This window comes from Pleurodeles waltl, chromosome 5 (genome assembly GCF_031143425.1).
Source record: "Pleurodeles waltl isolate 20211129_DDA chromosome 5, aPleWal1.hap1.20221129, whole genome shotgun sequence".
Taxonomy (NCBI): domain Eukaryota; kingdom Metazoa; phylum Chordata; class Amphibia; order Caudata; family Salamandridae; genus Pleurodeles; species Pleurodeles waltl.
Window position 1 is genome coordinate 1,193,166,795 of NC_090444.1, and position 24,938 is coordinate 1,193,191,732.

General features: G+C 44.8%; 1 protein-coding gene across 6 annotated transcripts in view; it reads left to right on the top strand.

Annotated features, from left to right (window-relative positions):
- Window positions 1-7,917: 7,917 nt before the first annotated feature.
- The window catches only part of SOBP (sine oculis binding protein homolog), a 368,137-nt gene continuing 351,116 nt past the window's right edge, over window positions 7,918-24,938 (top strand). For all 6 annotated transcript variants that reach the window (XM_069235440.1, XM_069235441.1, XM_069235442.1 and 3 more), the window contains exon 1: window positions 7,918-8,271. In XM_069235440.1, the coding sequence (XP_069091541.1) occupies window positions 8,170-8,271 (102 nt within the window). In that variant the 5' untranslated portion in view covers window positions 7,918-8,169. The remainder of the gene's footprint in view (window positions 8,272-24,938) is intronic.

Consider the following 24,938-nt stretch of genomic DNA (forward strand, 5'->3'; position numbering starts at 1 on the left):
GCTGCCTGCAGGGGTTGGTCACAGGACCTTGATGCAGGCCAGGTCCTGCAACCAACCTCTCGCCACACATGGTCAAGGGCAATGCACAATGTAGGATTGGTTGCCTTTGAGTGGACGGCCAGAGGGTCTCGCCACAGGCCAGACCCTGTGGCCAAACTCTTGTTGCGCACAGCTGAAAGACATGTGCAATGTACCATTGACTGCCTCAAGGGGACTGGCCAAAGGTCCTGTGGCTAACCTCACAGTGCCGGGTTGGCTGGCTGCTGGGGGTAGGAAGAAGGGCCTGGCCACCTGCCAGGCCCTGCAACCAACCTTGGGCCGTGTCCACGGCTGGGTGTTGGCTTTATGTATGGTAGCAAACTATTATTTTATATTAAAAGCAACCCTAGAAATTCACTAAAAAAATAAAGGTTAAAGTAACATTATAATTCAGTGAAATGTTCAGTAACAACGTAACATTTGAAACTAAAAAAAACAGAAATTCATAATTTATAGTTATAGTTATCTCAAGTAACTATAACTTATGCCCTAAGGTAACTATAACCCATAAATCATGTCCTTGCCATGCACTGTTAGTTACCCTCATATTACATCACTCATGGCATCTTCAATGACATAATTGATAATATAACTGCAACATTTGCAATTATGTTCTTGATGAGAAAACTGTGCATGGCCGGGGTGCAGGCTATACCTTAGGGCATGAGTACTTTTATTTGATTTTGCAATTCCACTGGTAGTTGACTCAGGCACGTAGTTCATCAATAGCATTTATAAATTCCAACCGTTGCATGTTTTGAGACTGCATTTCTCTGCTTACAAAATCATATTATTTTTTATGAGCAGAGATATGACTTGCAAGCCCAGTGAAGTTTTACCCAGGTGCCGGATATAGAAACTGTACGCACATAGCTGCACAGCTCAGAGAGGGGGTAAATGTTAGAAAAGAACCCACCCAGTACAGGTAAACAATGCAATGGACTTGAAGGCAAACTTGGTGCTAATTGTAGCAAGTTTCAGCAAGCTACAGGCTGATAGTACATCGTCTGATTACGAAGAGGTGAAAACAGAGCATTGCAAAAAGGCACCAGCCTTCTTCAGTTGCTCATTAGGTTGCATGGCCATAAGCAGTGATGAAGCCTGATTATTTCAGGAGCAGCTATGAAACTTTGTCAGACAGGGATTATGTCTTGAGGAAACACAGCCTAGTATAAAGTCCTCTCAACAGGAGGCAGTGCTCAGAGCCAATTTCAAGGCTTGGGCACTTTCAGATTCTACATAGGGCAGATTCTGTGCCTAAAAAAAAAAGAACAGTAAATGCAGCCACTGAAAAAACTGGTGAGAAGGCTGGGTCCCCTATCACCTGTTGGTGCATTGCACTGGCGGCAAAAATTGTAGCTGTGCTAGCTAACATGGTACCTCAAATCAAATGACGCTATTATTTGAAGTTATGTGACCAAAAGATTCCCAACCGTCCAGATATCTATACATTTTGAACCTTTATTTCTCAAAAAACTAGTAAAAAGATGTACACCAAATCACACAAAGCACATTGAGTCTAGCTTTTTGCCAAATTTGGAGTCATTTTGTTCAGTCGTTTTACTTGATGCCCTTTTCAAAATTCCCTTTGGAATTTGCATGAAGAAACTGCATTTTGGGACCCCCTTTTTCTTCTCCCCTGCTTGACGAATAACCTTGAAATTCTCCAGGAAGGAGCTGAGGTAGATGAACTTTTTTGGAAAGTTCTGTGAAGATTCATCAAAAAGTGTCAAAGGTTATTAGGAAAACAAAAGATCCATTTCATATGGTGTCAAAATATATGTTAATATATCTATAATTTATTTTAAAAACCTGATGGTTACAGGGACGTTATAGTTAGGCTCACATTTCAAAAGTACTAAACAATAGAAATTCAGCAGTTAGAGTTATTTCAAGTAGCTATAACTCGTACTCTAAGCCCTATAACTCATGCCCATGCCATGCACCGTTTTCTCATCAAATTTTACTGTACATATTGCAGTGATATTATCAATGATTCATAGAAGATCTTATGAGTGATGTAATATATGGCGTAGTTGGCAGTGCATGGTGAGGGCTCAAGTTATAGTTAACTTAGAGCATGAGTTATAGTTTCTTGAAATAACTCTAAATATAACTGCTGAATTTCTATGGTTTTGTACATTTTAAATGTGAGCCTAACTTTTTAGTGAATGTCTATGTTTTTTTAATTCTATTCCTAACTATGTCCCTGTAACCTTTGCTTTTTTTCAGTGAATTCCTATGTTTTTTGTAACGTTAAATAATTGTAATTACTTCATGTTAATCTAACCACCCGCCACACATGGCCTTCAACTGCCCACCCAACCCATGACTACCCAACTCTGCACCCCACACACAGCCTTTGTTCATGTACGGCGGGGCTTGCCATCGTCTACCCCCTATAATCACTCAACCCCATACCACGCACAGCCTTGGGTCATGCACAATGGGGGTTGGCTGCAGGGCCTCGCCTGTGGCCATTACCTGCAGCTTGCCCCCTCTAACCACCCAATCTCACCCCACACACGGCCTTTGGCCGTGCATGGCAGGGATTAACCGCAGGGACTGGACTGTGGCCAGGTCCTGCAGCCTACCCCCCAGACCCACCCAACCCCATGCCACTCATGAAGTGCTTCTTTGCTTCTACTACACCACTATTATACATGGTTACCTTACTTGGACAGCAGGACCATACTCTATAGTAACCAGTTTCTGTGGACTGCTGTTGACATTCTGTGAAGGTTCTCATGGGTAAATCACATCTCTTCCTTGAGCTACTTTAACATTGTCATTACTTCACCATTATAGATTGTTTCCACTTTGAATGTTTTTACATCTCTACTACTACACTTTAGAATATTTATGCGAGCATTAGCCTCATAAATTTGTTTCGCTGGCCCTCACAGCAATGTTATCCCACCTTGTGGAGCCTAGCGAGGCTACAGCTTTAAGCCTTGCTCTTGCAGGGGGAGTTTGACTTCCAAAAATCTGAATAGATTCAAAGGCAAACTGGCAAGGCAACAAATCTATTCCACCCACAAAGCAACCTTAATAATAACAAAGTCCAGGTTTGTCCCACTCAGAGATTTTGGTGCCAAAACCAAAGGCTTAAGCTGGAGGTCGGTGATGACATTTGTCACTTTGAGGGACCCTTGCTGGTCACATTCTTGGACCTGGAAGATTTTCAATTCAAAACTACATCAGAAGGTAAACTTTTTTTGTGGGTTTACCTGCTTCATGTATCTGACATCTGCTTCATTTCAGTTGACCTCAAATTGCATCTAGGTCCAAATCAATCACAAACATTAACTTTTGATTGGCACTTTACTTTTTCCTGGTCCTTTTTACCTTCAAACTTTAATAATCCATATCTCCAGTTCCGCTTGTCATCATCATAACCTGATCATATTCCTATGTATCAAAAACGTGTCTCCAAAATGGGCAGGAAAAGGGCTCTGGTGCTCCTTTTAGTAAGCCTCAAGGCTCCTGTGGTCCCAGCCGGCTGCCCACCTCCTGTGGAAGCTGGTATTGCTCCCTCATGAGGGGAGCTGCTGGAAGTGCATCTCCCTGCATGGGGAAGCAATACTTTCATCTCTTTCCCTAACGGCATGTCTGTGGGCAGGGAAAGAGATGAAAACTCAGCTTCCAGCAAGCGGGAGCATTTTGACAGCTCACGCTTGCTGGAAGCAGAGTGCTTGTTTTTGCTTGGTGGGAGCTGTCACAAATCCTGCCAAGAAAAAGCAAACAGCTATATCCCAAGGGTGGGCACCTCGGGAGATAGCAGGAGCCAGTCCTGGGGGGTGGAAGTCTCCCAGGCCGCTAAATGGCTCCAGGAGGCGAGGGGAAGGGAGGGGAGGGGGGCCGTGTGGAGGCCCTCCTTTGTTATGCACAGGCCGGCCCCAGTGGCTGTATATGGCCTGGGAGTGGAGACACATCGACCCCCTACATTATGTTAAATTGTCAATGGCCCCGTGGAGGTAGTGGTCCACAGAGTGTGGGAGGTTAATGTGGCCCCCATGCATTTATTCTGCTTTTTGCCCTGGGAGGTGGTGGTCCCCGGGACTTCATACAACCCCAGGAGAGGGGACTGTGTGGCTCCAGTCCATTTTAATTAAGAAAAAGCCCAGGTGAGGTGGTGGTCCCTAGGGCTTTTAGGAGCACTAGAAAGGGGGACCCCATGTGTCCCTCCTGTCTTTTCACATGTACCATGCCCTGGGACCTGGCCCTTGCGTGGGCCAAATGAGCAACAAGTGCAGGAGACAGCGTTTTTTTTTTTCAGCCCATTCTTCGCAGATATTGCTGAGCATTCAACAAATGATTTTTAGCCTTGGCAGGGTCCCAGGAGGACCCCAGGACCAAGGCAAGGGGGTTAGTGTATCCCTAGCCTGCCCCCTTTTCTTTTTTTTTTACATTTTCTTTTGGACCTCGGCTGAAGCTGAGTCCCAAAACGGCTGCTAACATTTCATGGTTGAAGTGAATCAGATTGCAGCTAATCAGATCTCAGCACAAGATCTCTGGGACCTGTGAATTCTCCATGTCCGTAGATATCTATATTTCTAATTCCTTTATTATCTCTAAAACTATGAATGGATTTACACAAAATCACAGAAAGAACGCTTTCTAGACGATTCAGGCTGTAGTCATGTTCAAAATCCCTATGGGAAAATGCATTTTGGGACCTCCTTTTTCTCAGGCCCCACTCGACGGATCACCCCAAAACTTTCAAGACAGTAGTTGAACGAATTGTTGTATTAGTTTTTAAACTTTTGTGAAGGTTTGTCAAACAGCGCAAAAATTACTGGCAAAATAAAAAATGGTTTTCTTGTGGAAACTAGGTCCTAACCATAACTACCTACTGGCGACCACCAGAAGCAGCAGCTGAACCAACTGTTGTATTCGTTTTGAAAATTTCATGAAGATTTGTAAAACGTTGCCAAAGTTATTGGCAAAACAAAAAACTTTTTTTTTATGGAAACTAGGTCCTTACTATAACTACCCAGTGTGTGTCTCGTTGGGGCCTAGTTCCCATACGCACAGCTGAGTTAAGGGCGCTCGGGCAAAAGGATAACTTTTCAATTAATGCAAGTGCAGTGGATTTGAAATGTGAAATAAAGTGGGTTAGTTGGTTAAAAGAAATGAACGACCCGAGTTTACTGTTTTTGAAGAACTGTTTAAGATATTGTGAAACACATCCATGTGTAATGCACCCTCTGCAATATTAGACACATTTTAACACCACTATGTTAATAAGGTACACCGGAATATCGGGTTTCAAAAAGTGCTACAAAATATTCTGACCAGAACCTAGAAGCAATCAAGGAACGTAAATATGAAGCCAACAAGAATAAGTCAATATGTACCTGTATATATATATATATATATATATATATATTTAGTTTTGTAATATTTTGATAGTTGGCATAATTGATACCATATTTTAGCACAATATTTCTTTTCTTGATATTATGCCATAGAACCCTTGCGGGATAAGATGCCACCAGACCCCCTCAGTATTATTGTACAGCCTCAATGCCTCTTATGTGGGAAGTAAAATGCACCAACCGGTCTTGCTATGAGACTTCATTAAAACAAACAGCACACAAAAGGATTATTGAAGCCGCAAAAGAAATGATAAAACCCCAAAACACGACCCGGTTTACTGAGCTGGTTTGTTCCGCTATAAAATATCACCTTGCGGTCACTTGAGGCTGCTGCGCAAGAAAGCGATGTGTGGTGCACCATTTTGTTCCCTTTTTTGTTTAGTTTTCTGTGGTGCGGGTAACATCTACAAGGACGGTACAAGACTTTACATACAGTATTTGGAAAGTTGTATTTACTTTTTCACTATTAAAAATGGCCAAACAAGGGAAAAGAACACGCATGCGACATTTCGGCAAGTGGATGCAACGGGAAAAATCGGAAGATACGTAGTCCTGGATATAAGTGCAAGTCACTGTGCGTTATATACCCGAGGCAGCAGGTCTTTTCGGATGCTAGTAAAAAGCATCTTCCGCACAGCCGGGTGCCGAGCGAGGTTAAAAAAAACATGCCTTAGCAACCTCCTCAACAGCCACAGCAACCTGCGCCACCTCGCCGCCCCCACCGTGCCGGAGGGGCGGGCCTCACGGACGTCCAAAGCAGAGCTGCCCGCTGCTCGCAGCACACAAAGAGGCGGCCTCCTCGAGGCCCTCCCCAAACTCCCTGCTTCGATGCGTGCCGACAGCGAAGGCCGCACCGTTCTGGTCATAGCCGTGCGGTGGACAATTAATGACCTTACGTGCACAGCACTGCGGCCTCGGAGAACCCGGGAGCTGAGTTCGATACTGCGAATCGAAGCGCTATGTAAATTACCATGCATTACACTACAATGCGCGCAGTGAGACGGGCTGGATTTGAAACGACAGGTCGAATGAGAACATATTGGGCAATGGGCATGTGTATTATATGCCCGAGTGAGAGTGGGCCTATGTTAAAAAGGACATCGCATGGAGCTAGCCCGGCCACTGCGGTAGGTGGGCACAGCAGGTGATCTGGGACTGGAAAGTCGGAGTAGGGTTTCAGTCAGGTTCAAGAGGTAGTCAGGTTGGATGCGTTGCAATACAATACTTGAGCGGCAGTAGGGACACACAGGTATGAACACATGCAGGCAGCAATATATTAGGACAACTACACAGGGCCCTGCATTTTGGGCAGCACATGATGGGGCACCACTGGAGAAGAGAAAGACAGGGTGGGAACTGTAGTATTGTCGCAGCATTACAGGAACCACGTGCGTTACTCATTGCTGCAGCAGAGAAAATGAAAATGACAACAAGGCTTATAGGGTTGAAAGGTCCATTACACCCCAATTCTGTTTTTTTTTAACTACCCATTCTGAGGTGGGGTTTAATACAGGCCCCTGCAGCTTGTTGTGGGGGGGAGGCAAGCCACTCAGAGGGGCCTCATTCTGCCAAAGGCAAATGAATATCTAAGCGATATGGCAGATTCAGGAGCTCCTCGTCACAATCTGCAGGGGGCTCTATCATTTGTGTTACACCACTGACCTGAGAAGGGGGGTCACACTTTCCTTACTTGCTTCAGTACCCATAGCGCACGTGGTTCGCGTTCGCCCCTGCTAGATGACAATGCACGGGACTGAACTAAAGTGGGTTAGCTGCAAAAGGCAGAACACTTAATCATAAGAGCCTGTATGGCAGCACAGTGGTGCCAGAACATTGATGCCAGACGCCTATTGCAGAACATTAGCTGGAGGGCACTGACTTTAGTAAAACAGTCTGGCATACTGGGTACAGGTAAGTGCAGGGTCGCGTAATGAGTTATGTCACCGGAACAATAATTTTCCAGTTTAGGTTTTGGCTTCTAGTACAAATCACGTCTGTATAAGTCTATTTACTTTACTAGAAACGAACTAAGACACCCACAATACCCTGGTTGGCTGAATGAAAGCACAGGATAGACACAGTAGTGACCCTGTGACCTACATAGGCACCTGGCATCCCTTCTGAGGCGGACAGGCTAGTGTACACAGGGTCGGTGGGACACGCTGGGCTGCACATCAGGAGCAGGCACGTCGGCACACTGTGCTGGGCACAGCATGGGAACGAGGGGGAGTGTCGCGTGCAGCCGCGCGTCGAGCTGTCACCGTGAAGCAGTGGGCGGGGTCGTGTTGTTGTCAAAGTCTGGGGGCGGAGCCAGAACGCTCAGCCGAGGGAGGGGCGCCGAGGATTGGAGCCAGCTACGCAGCTCCTGCGCGAGGAGAGACGCCCTCCCATCTTTCGCCTCGGGAGGCGTGGCCTCCCCGCTCCTGCGCCCCGCCCACATGCTCTGGCCCCGCCCCTCCTCCCACCGCTCCGCACCAGGCGCCGCTCTCCAGCACACACGCAGCCGAGCATCTCACGCGAGCACCCGCCGGCCAGCTCCATGCAGACGCGCGCGGGCACAGAAGATGGCTGACTCGTCCGGGCACCGACGCCCTCCCGTGCTCGGCAGCCCGACCGCCCCCTCCCCGCCCGGCAGAGCCCGGGCCGACCTCCAGCCCTGAGGGAGCGCAGCGCCCCTCGTCGCCACCCTCCGCGCCCCCGGCCCCCCTCCGCACCCGCAGTCATTGCCTCCGCGCACGGCAGGCGAAAGATGGCAGAGATGGAGAAGGAAGGGAGACCCCCGGAACACAACAGCAAGAGGAGCAGAAAGCCGGCCCACCCGGTCAAGCGGGAGATCAACGAGGAGATGAAGGTGGGTCCTGGCCCTGGGGTGCTGATGATGGGGCAGCTGCGCCCGGGGGCCACGGGGCATTATTTGTGTTTCCATGCAGTGTGGAAATGCAAATCTCCACGCCCCCTCGCCCACACTCGCGCACAAAAAGAGAAGGAGGCGGCATGTCATTTTTAGGGGGGGATGCAAATGACCACGTCTCAGCTCCTCCCCCCGGCCTGGAGACAGAGGCCGATTCACACACGGGCATCGGGCAGTGGTTAGCCTAGCTTTTTTTGACGTACGTTGTGGGCAGCGACTGCTGTTCCTACAGATCCTTGTATTCAACATTACCATGCGCAGGTCTCACGGGCTTAGAAGTTGAGTTTGTTTTGGGGGTATTCTTGATTTCTCTTTACACCATGTCTTTTGAGTGCCAGTAACCCAGCAGCGAGTGTGTAAGTACACGGTAATAATGAAAACCTTTAGACGTGTTTTTCTGCGGTGTTTTTGTCTTGTGCTCCTTCAGGCGCTGTTTTTGTGCTTTCCTCTGTTTTCCTATTTACTCATCGCCCCGGTTAATAGAAGCAGCGCAGGGGCTGCTGAGGGAGAGCTGTCCAGGAGCTGCCTCTGGCTGGAGGGGTGTGTGTACCCTGCTCCCTGGGAGGTGCGTGCTGTAACTGATCCGGGAAGCTGGGCCCGTCCAGCTGTGCTGAAGGGGTGGGGTGGCTGGCAGGCCTGGAGAGACCTCTGCTCTTGGAGCGGTAGGCTGTAATCCAGTCCTCCTAGTCCATTTGCCATTGGTCCCGAGCAGGGTTCACATACTGCCGCAACAGGGAGCATTTAAGCCCGCAGGTACTTTTTATATTGGGGTATAGGTGTTGGGCTGCATGTGCTTGTGTTGAAGTTTAGGGACTATTGGTTAAAGTTTGCGCCTCATCCTACGCAGTTTCGGTGTGAATATATTGTAATAACTCATATATAGTTTCCAGTATGTACTGCTTCTATACCAAATGATGGATGACTTCCACACACGGTGGTATTGCATTTAAACAGGTGGGCCTTGTGCGAATTTATAGCTCACCTGTTACGCTGTCAAAGTTAATAACAGTACCCACTGGACAAGATCGTGTAACCTGCTTCCCAAGTACCCTGTGATGGTTGTAGTGTATTATGTCTACGTGTCGTACTATGTTTTTATTATATGGTGTGCCATGTGGATGTTGAATGTGTTTCAACCTATTTTGTTCTAGTATATTTTGTGTTGCATTATGTGCACAAAGTGTGTTTTGTGGTGTACTGTAATGAAGTGCGCGTGTTCTGTACTTCATGCGCGTCATGTAAGTGTCCTAGTACGTGCCCGTGGTGTATGCATGTGCATGCCTTGCTATAAATGTACGTAATGTTCTGTGTGCACGTGTATCGAGCACTGAACTTGGGCATGCGTTTTACTATGGCTACGTCGTGTACTTTGCGCTGCACGTCATGCATGTGCTGTAGTGTGAGTGCATGCTGCACTATGCGCTGTGCCACGTGTATTACTGTACTGTGTGGACACGCACTATGTGCTGCACTTAATGTGTGTTTCTACTATGGGCATCTTTACTATGTGCTGCACTTAATGCAAGCGCTCGCTGTACAATATACACGTGTGCAGGTCGGCTTAGAGCGCTTCCAACGTTTCCAACCATACATTTTAATTTGTAATCTTCCGCCTTGTTCTGTGGAGAGGGTCACCTCACGAATGACAAAGGAAGTGACAGCGACCAATGTCGCAAAGTGCCCCCTGTGTGCCACGGGGCCAGGCCTGGTCTGTGTGCGCCACCATGAATGCTTGAACTAGTGCCCGCAGCTGGGTCCGCCCTGGGGGACTTTAACCAGCGGGGACAGACTGTCGCCCCGCTGGGACCCCGAAGCCCCCGAGCCCAGCCAGCCCGGTCGCTAAATCATGGTCCGGTGCGCCCCGTACGGAGAGCTGCCTGGACGCCTCCTAGGCTCTAGGGTTACGAATTAGCTAATTATAATCAAAACACGCGGAATGCTACCCCGGCGCGGTATAAAGGCTGCCTGTGCAGGATCCCGAGGGCCCGGCATGTTGACTTTGGCTGCAGGCGCTCTCGGCGGTTCGGGAGATAGCTGTTCTTCTATAACAGATGTTTGTCTGAACTGGCGCGCAAGAAACAAAAACAACATTGTGTGAGGAGGAAAATTACACAATTTTTTCACTAATGCGTTTTTACGCCGGCTTTTAATATTGGCTCGGTTTTGTTTTTGGAAACTGGAGCACCAACGTTCTAGGAGAAATCTGAGTTCGCTGGGGAGCCTGCCTTGCACTAGGTAGGCCCTCGTATTTTGCCCCGGGATCCGGGCCCTCTGATTGACTTACATTTAGGTCTGTCTTCTTCATTGACTACTTTTACACGTGTGTATTGCCAAGCAAACGTCAAGAATGTAGGGGTGTGTATAGGCGCATTGTTTTATACATGTAAATGGTACCCCGACCGTGCCATTGGTTGAACGATGGCGCATGGTCCATGCATCTCAGAGGTAAAATGTAAACAAAGCAACTTTAAAACAGATGTGTGCATGCCTTTGTTTACGGTACTAACATGACACTAAATTGCACGTTTATCCGTTGTTGTCATAAAGGTATTTACAATTAATTGGAATAGTAACATTACACGTTACAGTTTACATGGCCTTCCCAAGACTACATGGTTACTCGGGTAACATGAACTTCAGGCAGTTGACTGCTCAGACCGTGAGCACAAACCGAGACGTAACTGTAAACATGGCAGAAAGTGCCCAAGTAAATGTCGGGTCAGGGGGTACACGGTGTGCTCTGGCGCATGCCTGCGGTGCCCAAAGGCCCCTGCGTCGAGCCGCTTTCATCTGGAGCCGTGTAAGGCGAGCCGCTGCCAGTAATCACAGCAGAGCGGAGGGGGAGGCCTGTGGGCGGCGGGAGACGGGCCGAGCTGTAAAAACCGTAACCCGAGCCCCGGCCTCGGATCGGGTGTCGGGCCCTTAAAGGTAGGGGAAACGAGAGATACGGGGGAGGAGGGCCGGGCGCGCGCAATGGAAAAGCGAGGAGGGCGACGAGGCCCCCTCCGGGAAATCTGGCGCAGGGATTAGGGAATTTTATCGTGGTGTACGGTGACCTACTCGGGTTTCGGCTCGGCCGGGATCCGGTTGCTCCTCTTTGCAGACAAGAGGGGAAAAAAGACTGACTTGCATGTGATTTTTTGTTCACTTTCCCTTTGGGGTAATGGAAAGGGCATTGCCTTTTGGATAGGTGGCCTGTTTCCAGTGTGACAGACGAAAAATAAAAAGGACCTCATGAATGAGCTGTTCAATTATCTCACAGCACGACATTCCTTTCATACCTTTCTGTTAATTAAGGCATATTTTGTTGGTTCCCTTCGTGCTTCTTACACAACCGTCGCACTTTGAGGTTGCCGTGTTTTTCCTTATTAGGCTGATTTAGATGCTGTTTTGATCTCACCAGAAGTTTCCATTATTTTCACCTCTAATTAAGGCCGGTGTTCGCTTCTTCTAGTTTAAAGCACTCCCACATTTGGCATACGAGGTACTTATATGTCCAGTGCGACAAAGGAATTTTCACAGGGTAACACAGTGTGTGTGGTCAAATGGAGAAGCTGGGAATAGAACCCAGATGTCCTGGTTTCAAGGTCGGTGGCGTAATGCAAGATGATGGGCACCACTCTGTAGCTCACATGCATTCATAGGATTTAGATTAAATGGGTTGGCCCCTGCCAGGGCCCCATCCTCGTCAGAGGCATCAGATTTGTAGCCATGCCATGTTTTCTGCTTCTTGCGCTGGGTGCTGTTTCGAAGAATCTGTAAAACTGCAAACAGGGAAAACTGATGAAATCTGCAAGTACATAATCTGTTTCCGGGTCACACCGGAGAAGCTGCTTCTTTGTTGAACGGTGTGCTAGTAGACACTTGATGGTATGAATCACAGATCAGTCAGTCCTAACTCAGAACAATTCTGTTGAAAATGGTTCTCACTGCCTGTCCTTTGTGGTGACAGTACTGAAAGCTGGCAACTACTGTGCAATTTCCTCCTTTGTCCAAATATTGCCCCACATTGGCATTGCCTCCAAGATCAGTTGACAAATGTATTTTCCTTCCATCTGTGTTCACTGGGACTGGCTATAAGAGAAGCTGTCCCTGCAGGCAAACACCTCTTGGCAGCAAAGATTGTATGTAGCAGCCGCTCTCTGTAGAAGCTGGATGGTCGAGCGTAACTTTTCTAAAAGGCTACCTGTATAAATTATCAAAACAAGCTATGCTTACAAGTGTGTGAATGGGTTTATGTTGGTTGTGATATTCGGAAGGTCCCTGCACAGCTTTCTAAGTACGAATAATCTTATATGCATCTGGGATAGAGGAAATTAGGCCTTTTGTGTGTTTGTGTATTTCCTTAGTCCTCACTTAATGCATGGTTTTAAGCGTTAAACTGGAAAACAATGTGACCATACTTCCATTCAAGATGGCCGCTGCTTATCCATGATGGACTTCCTGCTTGTATGATGCAGAAGGATCCCCTCCCTCCTTGGTTGTGTACAGGGATCTCATTCATATAATTACTAGAAGGTTTTTGCAGTGTGAGCCACATCAACCATAACTTTGAGCACATCACAACTAATGGAGTCAAAAGAGAGTAAATGGATATTTAAACCCTAGTTCAGATGCTTAAATCCGAAGAAAGCCACAGTCTTAAGAAATACTTAAGGAGAAAACCATTGTATGACTATACAATCTGATGGCTGAAAAGAGCACACATCCTTGAAGTCATATGCGCCCTTGGTAATTTTATGACTGGACTTGGAGCAAAGTTCATGAAAGAAGTATGTTAAAAACGAGGCATTAACTCTTGGAGGTTTACTCGTATGCTTGGAACGGGTTTCAGACGTTTATGGGATTCACAAAGAATGACAGGAGGACTCCTGGATATGTACATCAGTCATAGATTTCCAGGAGTACTACATTTTAAGAGATGCACTCATGCATCCTTTCAAGTGGGTAGAATAAATAAATCATACAGAATGGCGCACTAAATTTTTTTTCCAGAGGGAAAATAGTTTTCATCAGGAAGTGCAGTCACTCACGGTTTTCAATCTACTAAACCTATGTGCGTTTTCAGGATGAGTTTACCTTCTAATGGGATGCAAATACATACAAATGTAAAACATAGGGGCTTCTTCCCCTCATTCTGATGGTGGACCTGCCTTGTCATAACATTGCACAAATGTATATAAATGCTGGAAATTATGGAGTGCAGTACAAGCAACTGAGAGTTGTACAAGAGAGGGGAGATACAAGACACAACGCACATAGGGTGGGAAGTACCTCTTCACTTGCAGTCATCTAACTCATGAGAGTAGTTACTTGCAGACCGAGAGAAGGCCTATCTTCTTGTCCTCTAGTTTGTTCTTGGACTTTGTTTTATCTGCCTTGGAGATGTCAGTGCTGGGAGTGTTACAAAGATCTCTGGAGCTATTGAGCTTGAGTGTCAGGTGTGTTTACTACCTTGAATGTGATGCAGAAAACTTTGAAGATGATGTGGGCGTGTTGAGGGATACAGGGAGGTTCATTAAGCACTGGAATGATCTGGTAATACTTTAATTCCCTCAAGAGGACTGAAGTGCTTAATGAATAAAGCTGCTGAGGTCTGTTGCTCAGAGACAGTCCTGAGCTTATGCTTGCTTGCTGTCGCTGGCCAGCAGCACAAGCATGGGGGTTTAGCTTCAAATGTACTTTTGACATACAGACTTGGATGGGGAAGCGTCAGCCCTTTACATAGTGAGAGACCTTTCTGGCCCTGTGCACTATTTGTATTTTGATGGATTTTTACGTTTTTCAGCAAGTAATAATTATAGAGGTTCTGTGCAGAAATTTAAGATCCCTGGAGGTCTGATGGATCATTGATTTACGTCCATGTTCTAATCTGGATGCCTTCATAAGTATGCACAGAGAACAGTTTATCAGGTATGAGGTGAACCTTTCAAAGCAGTGATGTCAAAGGCTGTTTTTGGGATTTGGGTGTTGATCATAGCCTAATAGTTAATAACACTGAAGGTCGAGCAGGGTTAGAAGATGGGGGGTCTTCACTGCTGATCTATAAGGCATCATCAACCACTTGTTAATTTGCAGTGCCCATACTGCGTTGATGACTGAAACCAGATCAGTAGGCCCAAATCAGGGTATTGTGGTTGTTTTTCTCCTGGAGGAGCGTGGCACCATACTTTTAATAAATGTTGGCTGGAGGTGTAATTAGACTTTTTGATGAGACTTTCCAAGTCATGGTCCGCCTTTAGTGGTTGTAAGATATGACCAGTCTCGAGTGTAGTGATGATGTTGTCATAATAGAATGTGGCCTTGAGAATGTCTATAGTTTGTAAGGCCTTCAGTTTTGAGAATTTTGAAGTGTTGGTGTCTATGTGTTGTCGATATGTCTATTAATTTTGTTGATCTTTTCCTTGGAAAGTTGTCAACAGCGGTGCACTTTTCCATGAAACACTGGAAAGGTGGTCCTGGTGTTGGGCTGTATTATGTTCACTCGATTTGTTGAAGGGTCACCTTCTGTTGGTGGCTGCACTGGTGATGTTGCTGTACTATGATGCCTTGGTTTCAGTGATGAACACCTTCAAGATTGAGTGGAGGATCTATAGGGCCTATTCTGCCCGTCACAAGTTCTTTTTAGATCTTACTTACCAGACAGCTTTTAGCTGCCTAGTAGTGAAAGTCCTCTTGTGGACAATATGAAAAACGTGTAGTGGGCTTAGATCCCGCCCACTGCTTACCATTGGTAGACCTTATTGCTACTTTCTTCTGCTTGCTTTTTATTCAATGTCTTGCTTTCCTTTTCCTGTGCTTGTCCGTGCTGTGGAGCATAGCCTTTTTACTCTCTTTATGATTGGCTGACTTGTATCCTTCAATTACTCACATGTAGGGAACAGTTTTTTTTTTTTAAATTTCTAGATTTCTCTTATGTGTGCTGCTTCCAGCCTACAAACACCTGCATGCTCTGTGTTGCTCACTCACCCCTGAACAAGCTTGTCCATTGCTTCCCACAACCCTGCCTGCTTATTTACTTATTTTCTTTCTCAGCCCCAAGGCCTTTGTTGCTCCCTCGCTCCCCATGCCCACTACCCATTGCTTCTATCACCCACTCTTCCATTGATCCTCCTCCCTTCACAGTCTTAAAAATGATTTTTTGTTTTAATTATAAGTGTTTTGGGAAGCCTGGCAGCTGCCATTTGCTGCCAGCCTGCTCTGCATGTGAAAGTGCAATTTTGTATTTTTTTAATTTATTGCTTAAAGTTGTATCTGCCTTCTTGGATCAGTAAGTAAAAAAACAAAAGAAAATGGCACCCACATAAGTCATAAGGTGTGTGCATGTGTGGTGGCACATGCACAATACATGATTATGCATACGCATGCCTATGCTGTCATGTGGGAGCTAGTTGTGGTAACATCATCGGGCCTTTTTTCCTCAGTGCTGCACAGTTTCATTATATATGCGAGACATATTGACTCTGTCAATGCTTGCTCTGTATTTCGTGGCACGCTTGCAGTCAGTGTGGCCCTGTGTGCAATAGAAGAGGACCACTATGAAGATAGTTCTGATATTTTATGTGTTGGTTGTGTCGGTATGACTTTTGTATTATTTACTGCAAGTGAATGTTTGATAGTTATGCATTCTAGTCAGCATTGCGCGTTTTGTATTAGAGGTGACCCCAGGCATGTGGATGATGTTGTTTGCTTGGCTGCTTATCAGTGATGCTATTGGTTGTGGTGTTTGCGAGTTTGGGAAATGATGGAGATGGTATTTGGTGGTGTGAGTGTAATACAAATATTGTTTTACCTGGATAGACTGAAGGCTGGTCCCCAATGTGAATTGTGTGAATACAGTGGTCTGGCCCCAATAGGTCTAAAAAGGAGTTGCCCTTGTTTGTGTATGCTTTAGGCCGAGGATGCCTAGACGATGCACACCTTGAGTTATTAGAAAAGGATATGGATGATGGGAGAATGAGAAGTTGCTGTATCTTGATAGGAGGGGCAGTGGTTGGGTCACATGATCTTAACACTCTGCCTGGTGAGACTTCTGTAACTTTCTGGGGTGGGATTAGCTGCATCAAGTCAAATGGTGTATGGAAAAAATGCAGTTTCCTGTTTGGAGCGGTCACATGAGCTTCATTGCACTTCATGCTCGGGTGCTTTTGACCCCTCCTACATCCGGCTTGGTAAATCCTGATTCTGTAAACCAGAATAAGGAACTGGGCACTTGGATTATAAAACATCTGAAGCAAATTGGATTTGAAACGTTTCCTTTACATCACTGAAGCAGACACAGATAAGTGCGGCTTTGAATGACGTTGACACACAAAGTCCTATGTGAGTACCGAATTATATGATATTCTCGTACCCCATGTGTAAACATTTTTGTTTGGTGAGGACTGGTTTCGGTGGCACATTGCTGGCCATGCATTGCCACTGATAGACTCACTGGTCAATTTGGCCTTCCGTTCAGAAATGGTAGATAGCTCCATGATATACGCCACACCGACCAGGTCATTGCATTATTTTAATCTCAATTAAATGTTTCGTTAACGACTAGCAGACCAATTACAATATTATTCTGAAGATCAAAATTCGAAAAAGAGAGAAACAAGAATACACAAAACCCAAAGATTCACGGCTGTCATACTCAAGTGGGAGGAGTTACTGATATCAAAAGGAGTTGCAAGTGCTTAGACTGAAGTGTTCGTACACTGCTATATCGAACAACAGTATTTCTCTGCAAATGATTACCAGCTCTTATTCAATTGACCTCGTTTTCTTCTGATGGCAGAGGGAGTCTCCGTTGCTTTATAGTGACCAAGACTGTCCAACCAGCTGTCAGTGTTCACATGTTGACTGCCAATTTTTCAAGATCCTATTGGTAGCTACTTATTTTCTCCATGAAAACTTAGCCTCTCTAGCATGCAGGTGTAGGAACATTGACAAGGCACCAACCAGGATCAGGAAGTGGGCAGCGCGGTTTGAGTCTGGGTTGCAAATTCCAACCTGTGGAGGTTTTCTTCCCAATACTCATGCATCATATCAGCGGTTTCTGATTTATTATCCGTGCTTTATAATTACAACATTTTGTGATCACAAATTCTAGTCTTGACCTTCTTATCCGTAGCCATGCTTTATGATCTCGCTAAGCTGTGATCCATTGACAATTCCGAAAGGGACCGGATGATTGTTTTTCAGTTATGTTGTGATATCCCAGTTACCAGCACCTCTTACGAGTTACATTTTATTTAATCATGGGGTGTATTCTAGCAGTGGTGGTTACATTGCTGGTGAAAGTCTTCACCTGCTCTGAACAAAGCTATTGATTGAATAATTATTTGACTGGTTACATGTGCATGCCCTATTAATGCACTCAGTTGTTTCTAAGTGGCTGGTTATTATTTATATTTATCCCTATAAACATGAAATAATAGTAGAGCATTGAAAATACATTTTTTAATAGGGGACCTAAACAGGTACCATGGAGGCTCCTTGTGCATGGACAATTGGAGAACATTCAACAACCTTACAGTCTTCAGTGTGAAACGTGGATTGCCCACAGAGACCAGACGCAATGGTGATGGTACCAACAAGGTTTAGTCCATGGGTCATTATCTTAATGATCAGCTAACTTGTGAGAGGAGGTAGTTCAGCAGGTCTTCTTTTATACTGTTAACACCCTTCTGGATGGGGCCTGGGGAAATTGATTAGGATGGCGGCCCCCAGCTTCCAATAATGACATAGGGCCTGATTATGACTGTGGCTGATGGGATCTTCTGTCACAAACGTGACGGATATCCCCCCCCTGCCGTTTTACAAGTTCCATAGGATATAATGGAACTTATAATACGGCAGACAGGATGTCCGTCATGCTTGTGACGGAGTATCCCATCCGCTAAGGTCGTAATCAGGCCCTCAGTGTGTGTCCCCGGATCACAGTAATGACTCAGTGCGGGTCCACAGAAGTCCAATAGTTAAGAACCACTGGTCTAGAGTCTCCAAGATGGCTGCATCATTGTAACCATAAGATAATGGGGAACCATAATACCAAGCCAAGGTGTGCTAGGGCACCGTTTTGCACTTGCAATTATGTAACATTATTTCCTTATAACATTTCCATGCCCTCTGCACAGTTTCTGTCATAATAGTTTCTGTGAATGTTGGCAGTTTCTGTGACGGCTGTTGCAGGACTAGAAACAACATTCACTAGGGGCACAGGCATCGTCGCCTTGCAGATGTTTAGTAAAGATCATGGTGTAATTTTGATTGGCAGACACAAAGTAGGTGGCTAGACCCATGTCACGTGCAGTGACTTGGCTCCCAAACGGTTGTATGACGTTAAAACGCATGCCTTTGCCACGCATGCCCATACCACACATCATTGACAACACAAGCCTTTACCATGCATGCCTTTACCACAAATCCTTTACCATGCAATACCTTTACAACCCAAAGCCTTTACCCAGTCCGCATGCCTTTACCATGAATTTGCCTTCACCACAAAGGAGACACAGCCTGTACCAGCGTTGTAAAGGCCGTCTCCCTCCCGCCACCAGCAGCTTCCCTTTCACAGCCCAGCTGGAGGCTAATGCTCTCGCCGCTGCCTCACTCCAGCAAATATTAGGTTTCATTTTTGTTATCACTGCTCTAATGTACATGGCAGTTGTAACAATTTTAAATTTGATACAATACATCATTGTGTGCGAAAAGTACATGAGTCTGCATAGTTTTTGTATATTAAGTTTCAAAGAAAACACTTTCAAATAGAAATGTTTGCCTCGCTGTAACCTTCGCAGCCCTCTCCCTCCGCCCCGCCTCCATTCAGTTCACTTTTCAACGTCTCTTTACATTTCATGTTGTCTTTTGGCTCTCTTCTTCCAACCCAAATGTCTATTTCACAGTTTTCTCTTTCCTTTTTTGCCCTCATGTTTCAACGGCTACTTTTCACCCACATAACCCGTTTTTTCCTCACTCTGCCTTGCTTCACTCTTGATCTTTCCCCATCTCAGTGTCTCATTCTGAGTTTTTTCATCTGAATCTCTCTCTCTCTCTCTCTCTCTCTCTCCCTGTGTCTCTCTTTGTCTCTCATTTTTCACTTTCTTCATTACCTAGCCGGTAGTGAGATCGCAGGTTAAACAGCAATGTCCTTTGATCTCACTCTTAGTCGCAATTATTGTTCAGTGGGTCTTTTGCCTGATAGAGTTATTTGATTGGCCTACATGTCACAGCTTCGATTCCTGTCAGTGCCAACTCAGATCATCATCCTTCCGAGTTTGATAAAGACATTTCATTCAGTTGGGTCACAATGACATCTATTGTTCAGATGCCTCAAGGCCATTAATTTTGGAGTGTCTGCTATATAAACTGTACTCATACCTTCCCACCCTTTGCCAGCCACGCTCAAATATCTTTTCTCTCTAATTCCATTCAGTAAGGGCGAGGCGTGAGGTAAAAAGGGAGACCCCAGTGAAATCCATGCTTATATTTTCTCTCCACAACCTGCCCCTCTCAGACCTTCCGCTTCCACTCCATTCGATGTAACAGCTGGAGATGCCAATAGAGTTTGCTGTCTGCAAAATGGAGCAAGCATTGTCAAAACCAGTAGGCCTGAGTTTAACATACTAAAGCTTGGAAAAAGGAGCCATCAAGAATAGAGCAAAAGGCGAGAGAGAGGAAGCCAGCAGGAGCACACAGACAGAGCTGTAGCTGTAAAGAGTCCCTCAGAGTTCAGTGCAAGAACTGAGTTGGAGGGGATACACGTATCAGCCAATAGCAGTAGATGAGATATGAATGCTCCAGTGGACTGAACCAAGTTGTGATTGTGAAAGGCTTAAGCCAATGGATGAAAGAGCTTGGTCGAAGAAAGCCAATGGTTGAAAGTGGTGGATCTAAATTGCATTATGTGTATATTGTTAGCAATTGGTCTGTTGAGAGCTGCATTGTCAAAGCTTAGACCTATAAACATGTTAGTCTAGAACTGCAGCAATTTCATAACTAATAACGAGCACAATCAACCAACTGACAGCTAAAGATGAAAGAGTATTTAAAGTAAGAGAACAAGGATCTGAGTGGATAAATCACGTGCGCTAGAAAGATATGCACAATGGCTACAAGTAGCAGTATAAAATTAACAATTTTAACCTCAAGTGGTTTTATTCAGCAACGTACCGTATGCAGGTATAGTATCTATACATTGCACCCACCCTGTCTGTAAATGGGAGATTCAGGTTCCATTTACGCATACGGAAATATATACGGAAATATATACGTTGTTGAATTTATATAGTGCTAAGCTTGTTGAGGAACACTACATCAATAATATCTATTTTATTTCACAGGGACACTACAGTGTGCATATATCACAGTTTCATATGTGTTACACACAATTTTAAACACAAGAAGTGTTAGTGATTTCTCTAGTTACGCGAGTTAGAGTGAGGTACCAGAGCCTGGATTACACCCCAGCACCCAGATTTCAAGGAAGGCAGTTTAGGCACTAGACTGCATCTTGGGCAGTGGTCTGCGGGTTGGTCATCTCTTCACCTCTGATCTCCCAGCCTTTCTCTCGCTCACAGTTTACTTTCTCGTTTACAATCACCCCCCACCTTTGTTTTATTCACGCATGCCCAGTCCTTCTGATTTCTAAAGTGGCTCATAGCATCTGTTTTGGTGGCGTTCCCTTTTCTTTCAGTGCTCCTTGTGAAGGGTGTGCACTGTATGTCAGACAGCTGCAAGATACGCGTGTCCATGCTGCTAAGAGTGGCGATTCAGGACTCATCCAGTACTTCGTCTGAATAATCAATGTAAAGAACTGCAAAGACGTGATCCTTGGGTTGCTGATAAACATTTGCCCATGCCACCCTGCCAGCAGGCAGTAGCGCAGCCACAGATACCTAGACACTATTTTGAAATGGATATTTCTATTGCTTACGATATTGTTAAGTGGATCACGTTGGTTAGTCGAACTGTTGCTCAGGGTGCTTGTCGGCAGACACGGACGGATCAATTTGTTGACTAATTCAGTGACTGTGTCCATTGTTAATGGCTGAAGCGGAATATGAATCAATGTGCTGTGTAATAAAGGGCGCGCTAGAATTATATGCCCAGGAATATTTGGTAAAATGCCGTATGATGAATATTTGTCTATTATAACACATGAAGGCTCCCTTAGTAAGGATGAAAGGCCTGGTTCACAAAAATTAGGATTCTGATTCACATAGGTTCGGTTTTTTAATGATTAAAAAAATCCACAGAAGTGTATCATGAACTCTATGCTAGTTTATTTATTTCACGCTCTTGATATAGCACGTCACAACAGGCTAGGAGAAGCCCTTTACAGAGACCTGGCATAGAATAACAGTGAAACAAACGAACAAAATGCAGAAAACAGGAAACTCAGGTCTTAAAAAAGATGGTATTATTTTATAAGTGTATGACTTGAAAAGACCAAGGGGCTGATTACGAGTTTTGTGGTCAGAAAAACCCGACTGCCAAACTCCTGATGAGAGAGACCACCATCGGTGCTGGTGGTCTCCCCACCGGCGGCCCCATTACGAGTTTTCCCCTGGGCTGACCGGCGGCATCAATACCAAGAGGATGCGGGGACCTCATGCAGTACAGTCAAGGTTTCTGCTGGTCAGCCCAGTGGAAGACGTGTGGCGGCATTGGACTTGGCTCCACTTTGAGACGAGTCGAATGATGTCGCACAGGGAGGCTCCCTAGCACCCTCAGAATGTTCACTGTCTGCATAGCAGACAGTGCGCTTTCTGATGGTGCTGGGCAGGGGGGGCCCTGCACTGCCTATGCCACAGCATGGGCAGTGCAGGGGCCCACCTGTGCCCCCCAGCACTTGTTCTCCACCAGCCTTTTCATGGCGGTTAAACCGTCATGAAAATTCTGGCAGAGAACATGGTTGTTATCATCACGGTGGCACTAACTTCAGCGCCACCGTGGCTGATTACTACCATGACTGCCGTTATCCTGCAAGATCAAACATCCTGGCGGAGACGGCGGTCTTTTGGCAGTCGGACCGCCAGGGTTGTAATGTGGCAGTCGGACTGCACAGCCGCGGTGACCCGACCGCCACTGTGAGTCTTGCGGTCTTCTGACTGTCAGACTCCTAGTAGGGCCCCTAGTATAATACGTGATTATAGATTTCAAAATGTCTTTAAGGAAATACGGTATGGGGTCGCTTTTAAAAATGGAAATTGATGTGGCATTTCAGATGTGTGTCCACAAAAAATTCCAGATTCTTGGAGTATTTCCAGAAGGTGAAAATGTTTTGAATATGGGGTGTCCCGATTGTGCAGAGTATGGCTTCTTAAATTTCTATTTCCAGCAGAGAGATGGTGCTTTTGAGATAAATATTCTAGTTTATTCAAGTTGCTGATTTCCATGTGTATTTCTTCACCCTATTACATAGTCCTGTAGATTGTACTCAAAGTGGGCAACCCTAGGAACTAATGAAGAAAATCAATGTGGCAGTTGCGCTTTCATGTATTTTTTTATTAAAAGCAACTCCACATCTAAAATGATGTTCCATGTGGAAAACTTCATAACCGGTTGTTTTTATATCCCCTTATTTGCATATTTACTTCTGCTTTATTTGGAACAAATGGTAAGTGTGGAAACGGGGGGTGTAAAACTAATTAGAAGGGTTGAGAATAGCCAGAAAGTAATGAATTTTTGTGAGTTTAACGTAATCCATTGACTTCACTACACTTACTCACTTATCTCCTTCTTATAACTACAGAATATCTGCCTTTCTTCCAGATTTTAAAAACGTGGTAATTTCAATCTCATGTTTTATATGCTCATAGACCCTGGGTCAAGCGGGCAAATTGTATACATTTTTGTGTGCCATGTATAATTTGTGCAAGATCGATGTGTGGTGATAGTGTCATTGCTAATTTTTAAAAACAAAAATAAATTTTTTATTTTTTAATGGTGCACCGCATCAAGAAAAATTGTTTCGCTTTTCCGTAAAAATGCTGTACATTATCGCCAAACGGTATTGGCAAAGCTAACAGGTCCCAGAGCCAAGAACTATTGGGTTTGCCAATTCTTGTTGTAGTTGTTTCACTAAAAAGTTTTTCTAAAAAACTGCTAGTGTCCACCAGCGTAGTCTGTAACACCTATTGTAATGAAGATTGTTGTTAGTATCACTTGAGATGCGGATGTGTGTAAAGAGTATGGCTTGGATTTCTTTAGTACATGTAACTTTTCTATTATTTTTACCAAATTTCTGGATTGCCAATATAATTTGTAATGTTTTTTATTTACTATACAATTAATTATAATTTATTTACTAATTAGACAAGCTACAAATAGTCCAATATTCAGGATCCACACAGTACACTCGTGTAATAAAAATTATGCATGGACCTAGTCAAAGAGAACTTAGTGTGCGTGTAACCAAAACATATGTGCATAAAAATGTAAAGTCTCAAGACCATGAGTATTATTGAACAATTATTTTAGCTCTTACTGCTGTTACTGTTGTATTACAAACACAAATATTCTTAATTAAAAAAAGTCACATCATATTCACTGAAAGGAATTGCTGTCACTTCCCAGCATCACTTTTTCAAAAATCGTTTGGCTGTAGCATCCTTATGACATGGCACCATTTTCTTAAACAGACAGTAGTAAAACGTGTATCACTGTAAATGTTAGTGTGTGCAGTAGGTGGTTTTACCATACGGGCAAACAGTTACTAATACCTTTCTTTTATAAAGCACTTTATAACACAATTCTGCCATTTCTGAGGAGTGTTCTAAATAACACATTTAATTATTGGCCAGTTTATGGTAATCAGATTTTAATCCCCAGAAGGAAGAAGACTGAGATTCCTGTGCTAGGATTCAAACTCGTGGACTTCATATTGCTGCATTTCTCAGTGGCTGTTGTTAATTTCAATTAGCTATCTTAACGGCTACATTTGTAGTTAAAAGTAAAGCTCATAAACGCACTTTAGTTAATCGAGCCATTGGTTCCGACTAGATGTCTTTATGTTAAAACTGCATTTGTAGAAGAATGCTTTGCAGGCTCACTCGACAAAATGATTGTGGAAATGATAATGTAGGACCTGGACCGCAAATACATGTAATTTATGCACATAGTTATTATGGCCTACCAGTCTTTTCAAGACCTTCTTAGGAATGTTATTTTATTCCTTTGACTGACCCTGCTCTGAATTCAGTTTACACTTCATAATAGGCAGTGATTCATGGTCGGCTTGCTTGTATTCATAGCAGTTCACCAGCTGGAGTCATGTCATGTTAGGAAGCCTACACTGTTCACACTGTGCAGTCCAAGGCAAGAGACCCCATTAGGTCTAGCTTTTTAGGGCTTTCCTGGAGAAGAAGCATTGAAGAGAAGCTGGTCCACGTGTTTGTGGCTTTGATCTCAGATTGGATGTAATAGTGGCTTGTGAATCAGGATATTGTATTGGACATTGGAAGGTGGCAGGTTTAGGTTTTGGTTTGTTAAAAGGGCTAGGGTTTGGTTTTTAGGGTAGCTCAGATACCCATGACCCCCCTCATGTACTGAAGTTGATCACAATGTGTCCCAGTGTCACCATCTAGGGTACTTGTCAAATTAGGGCCTGATGTAGATAC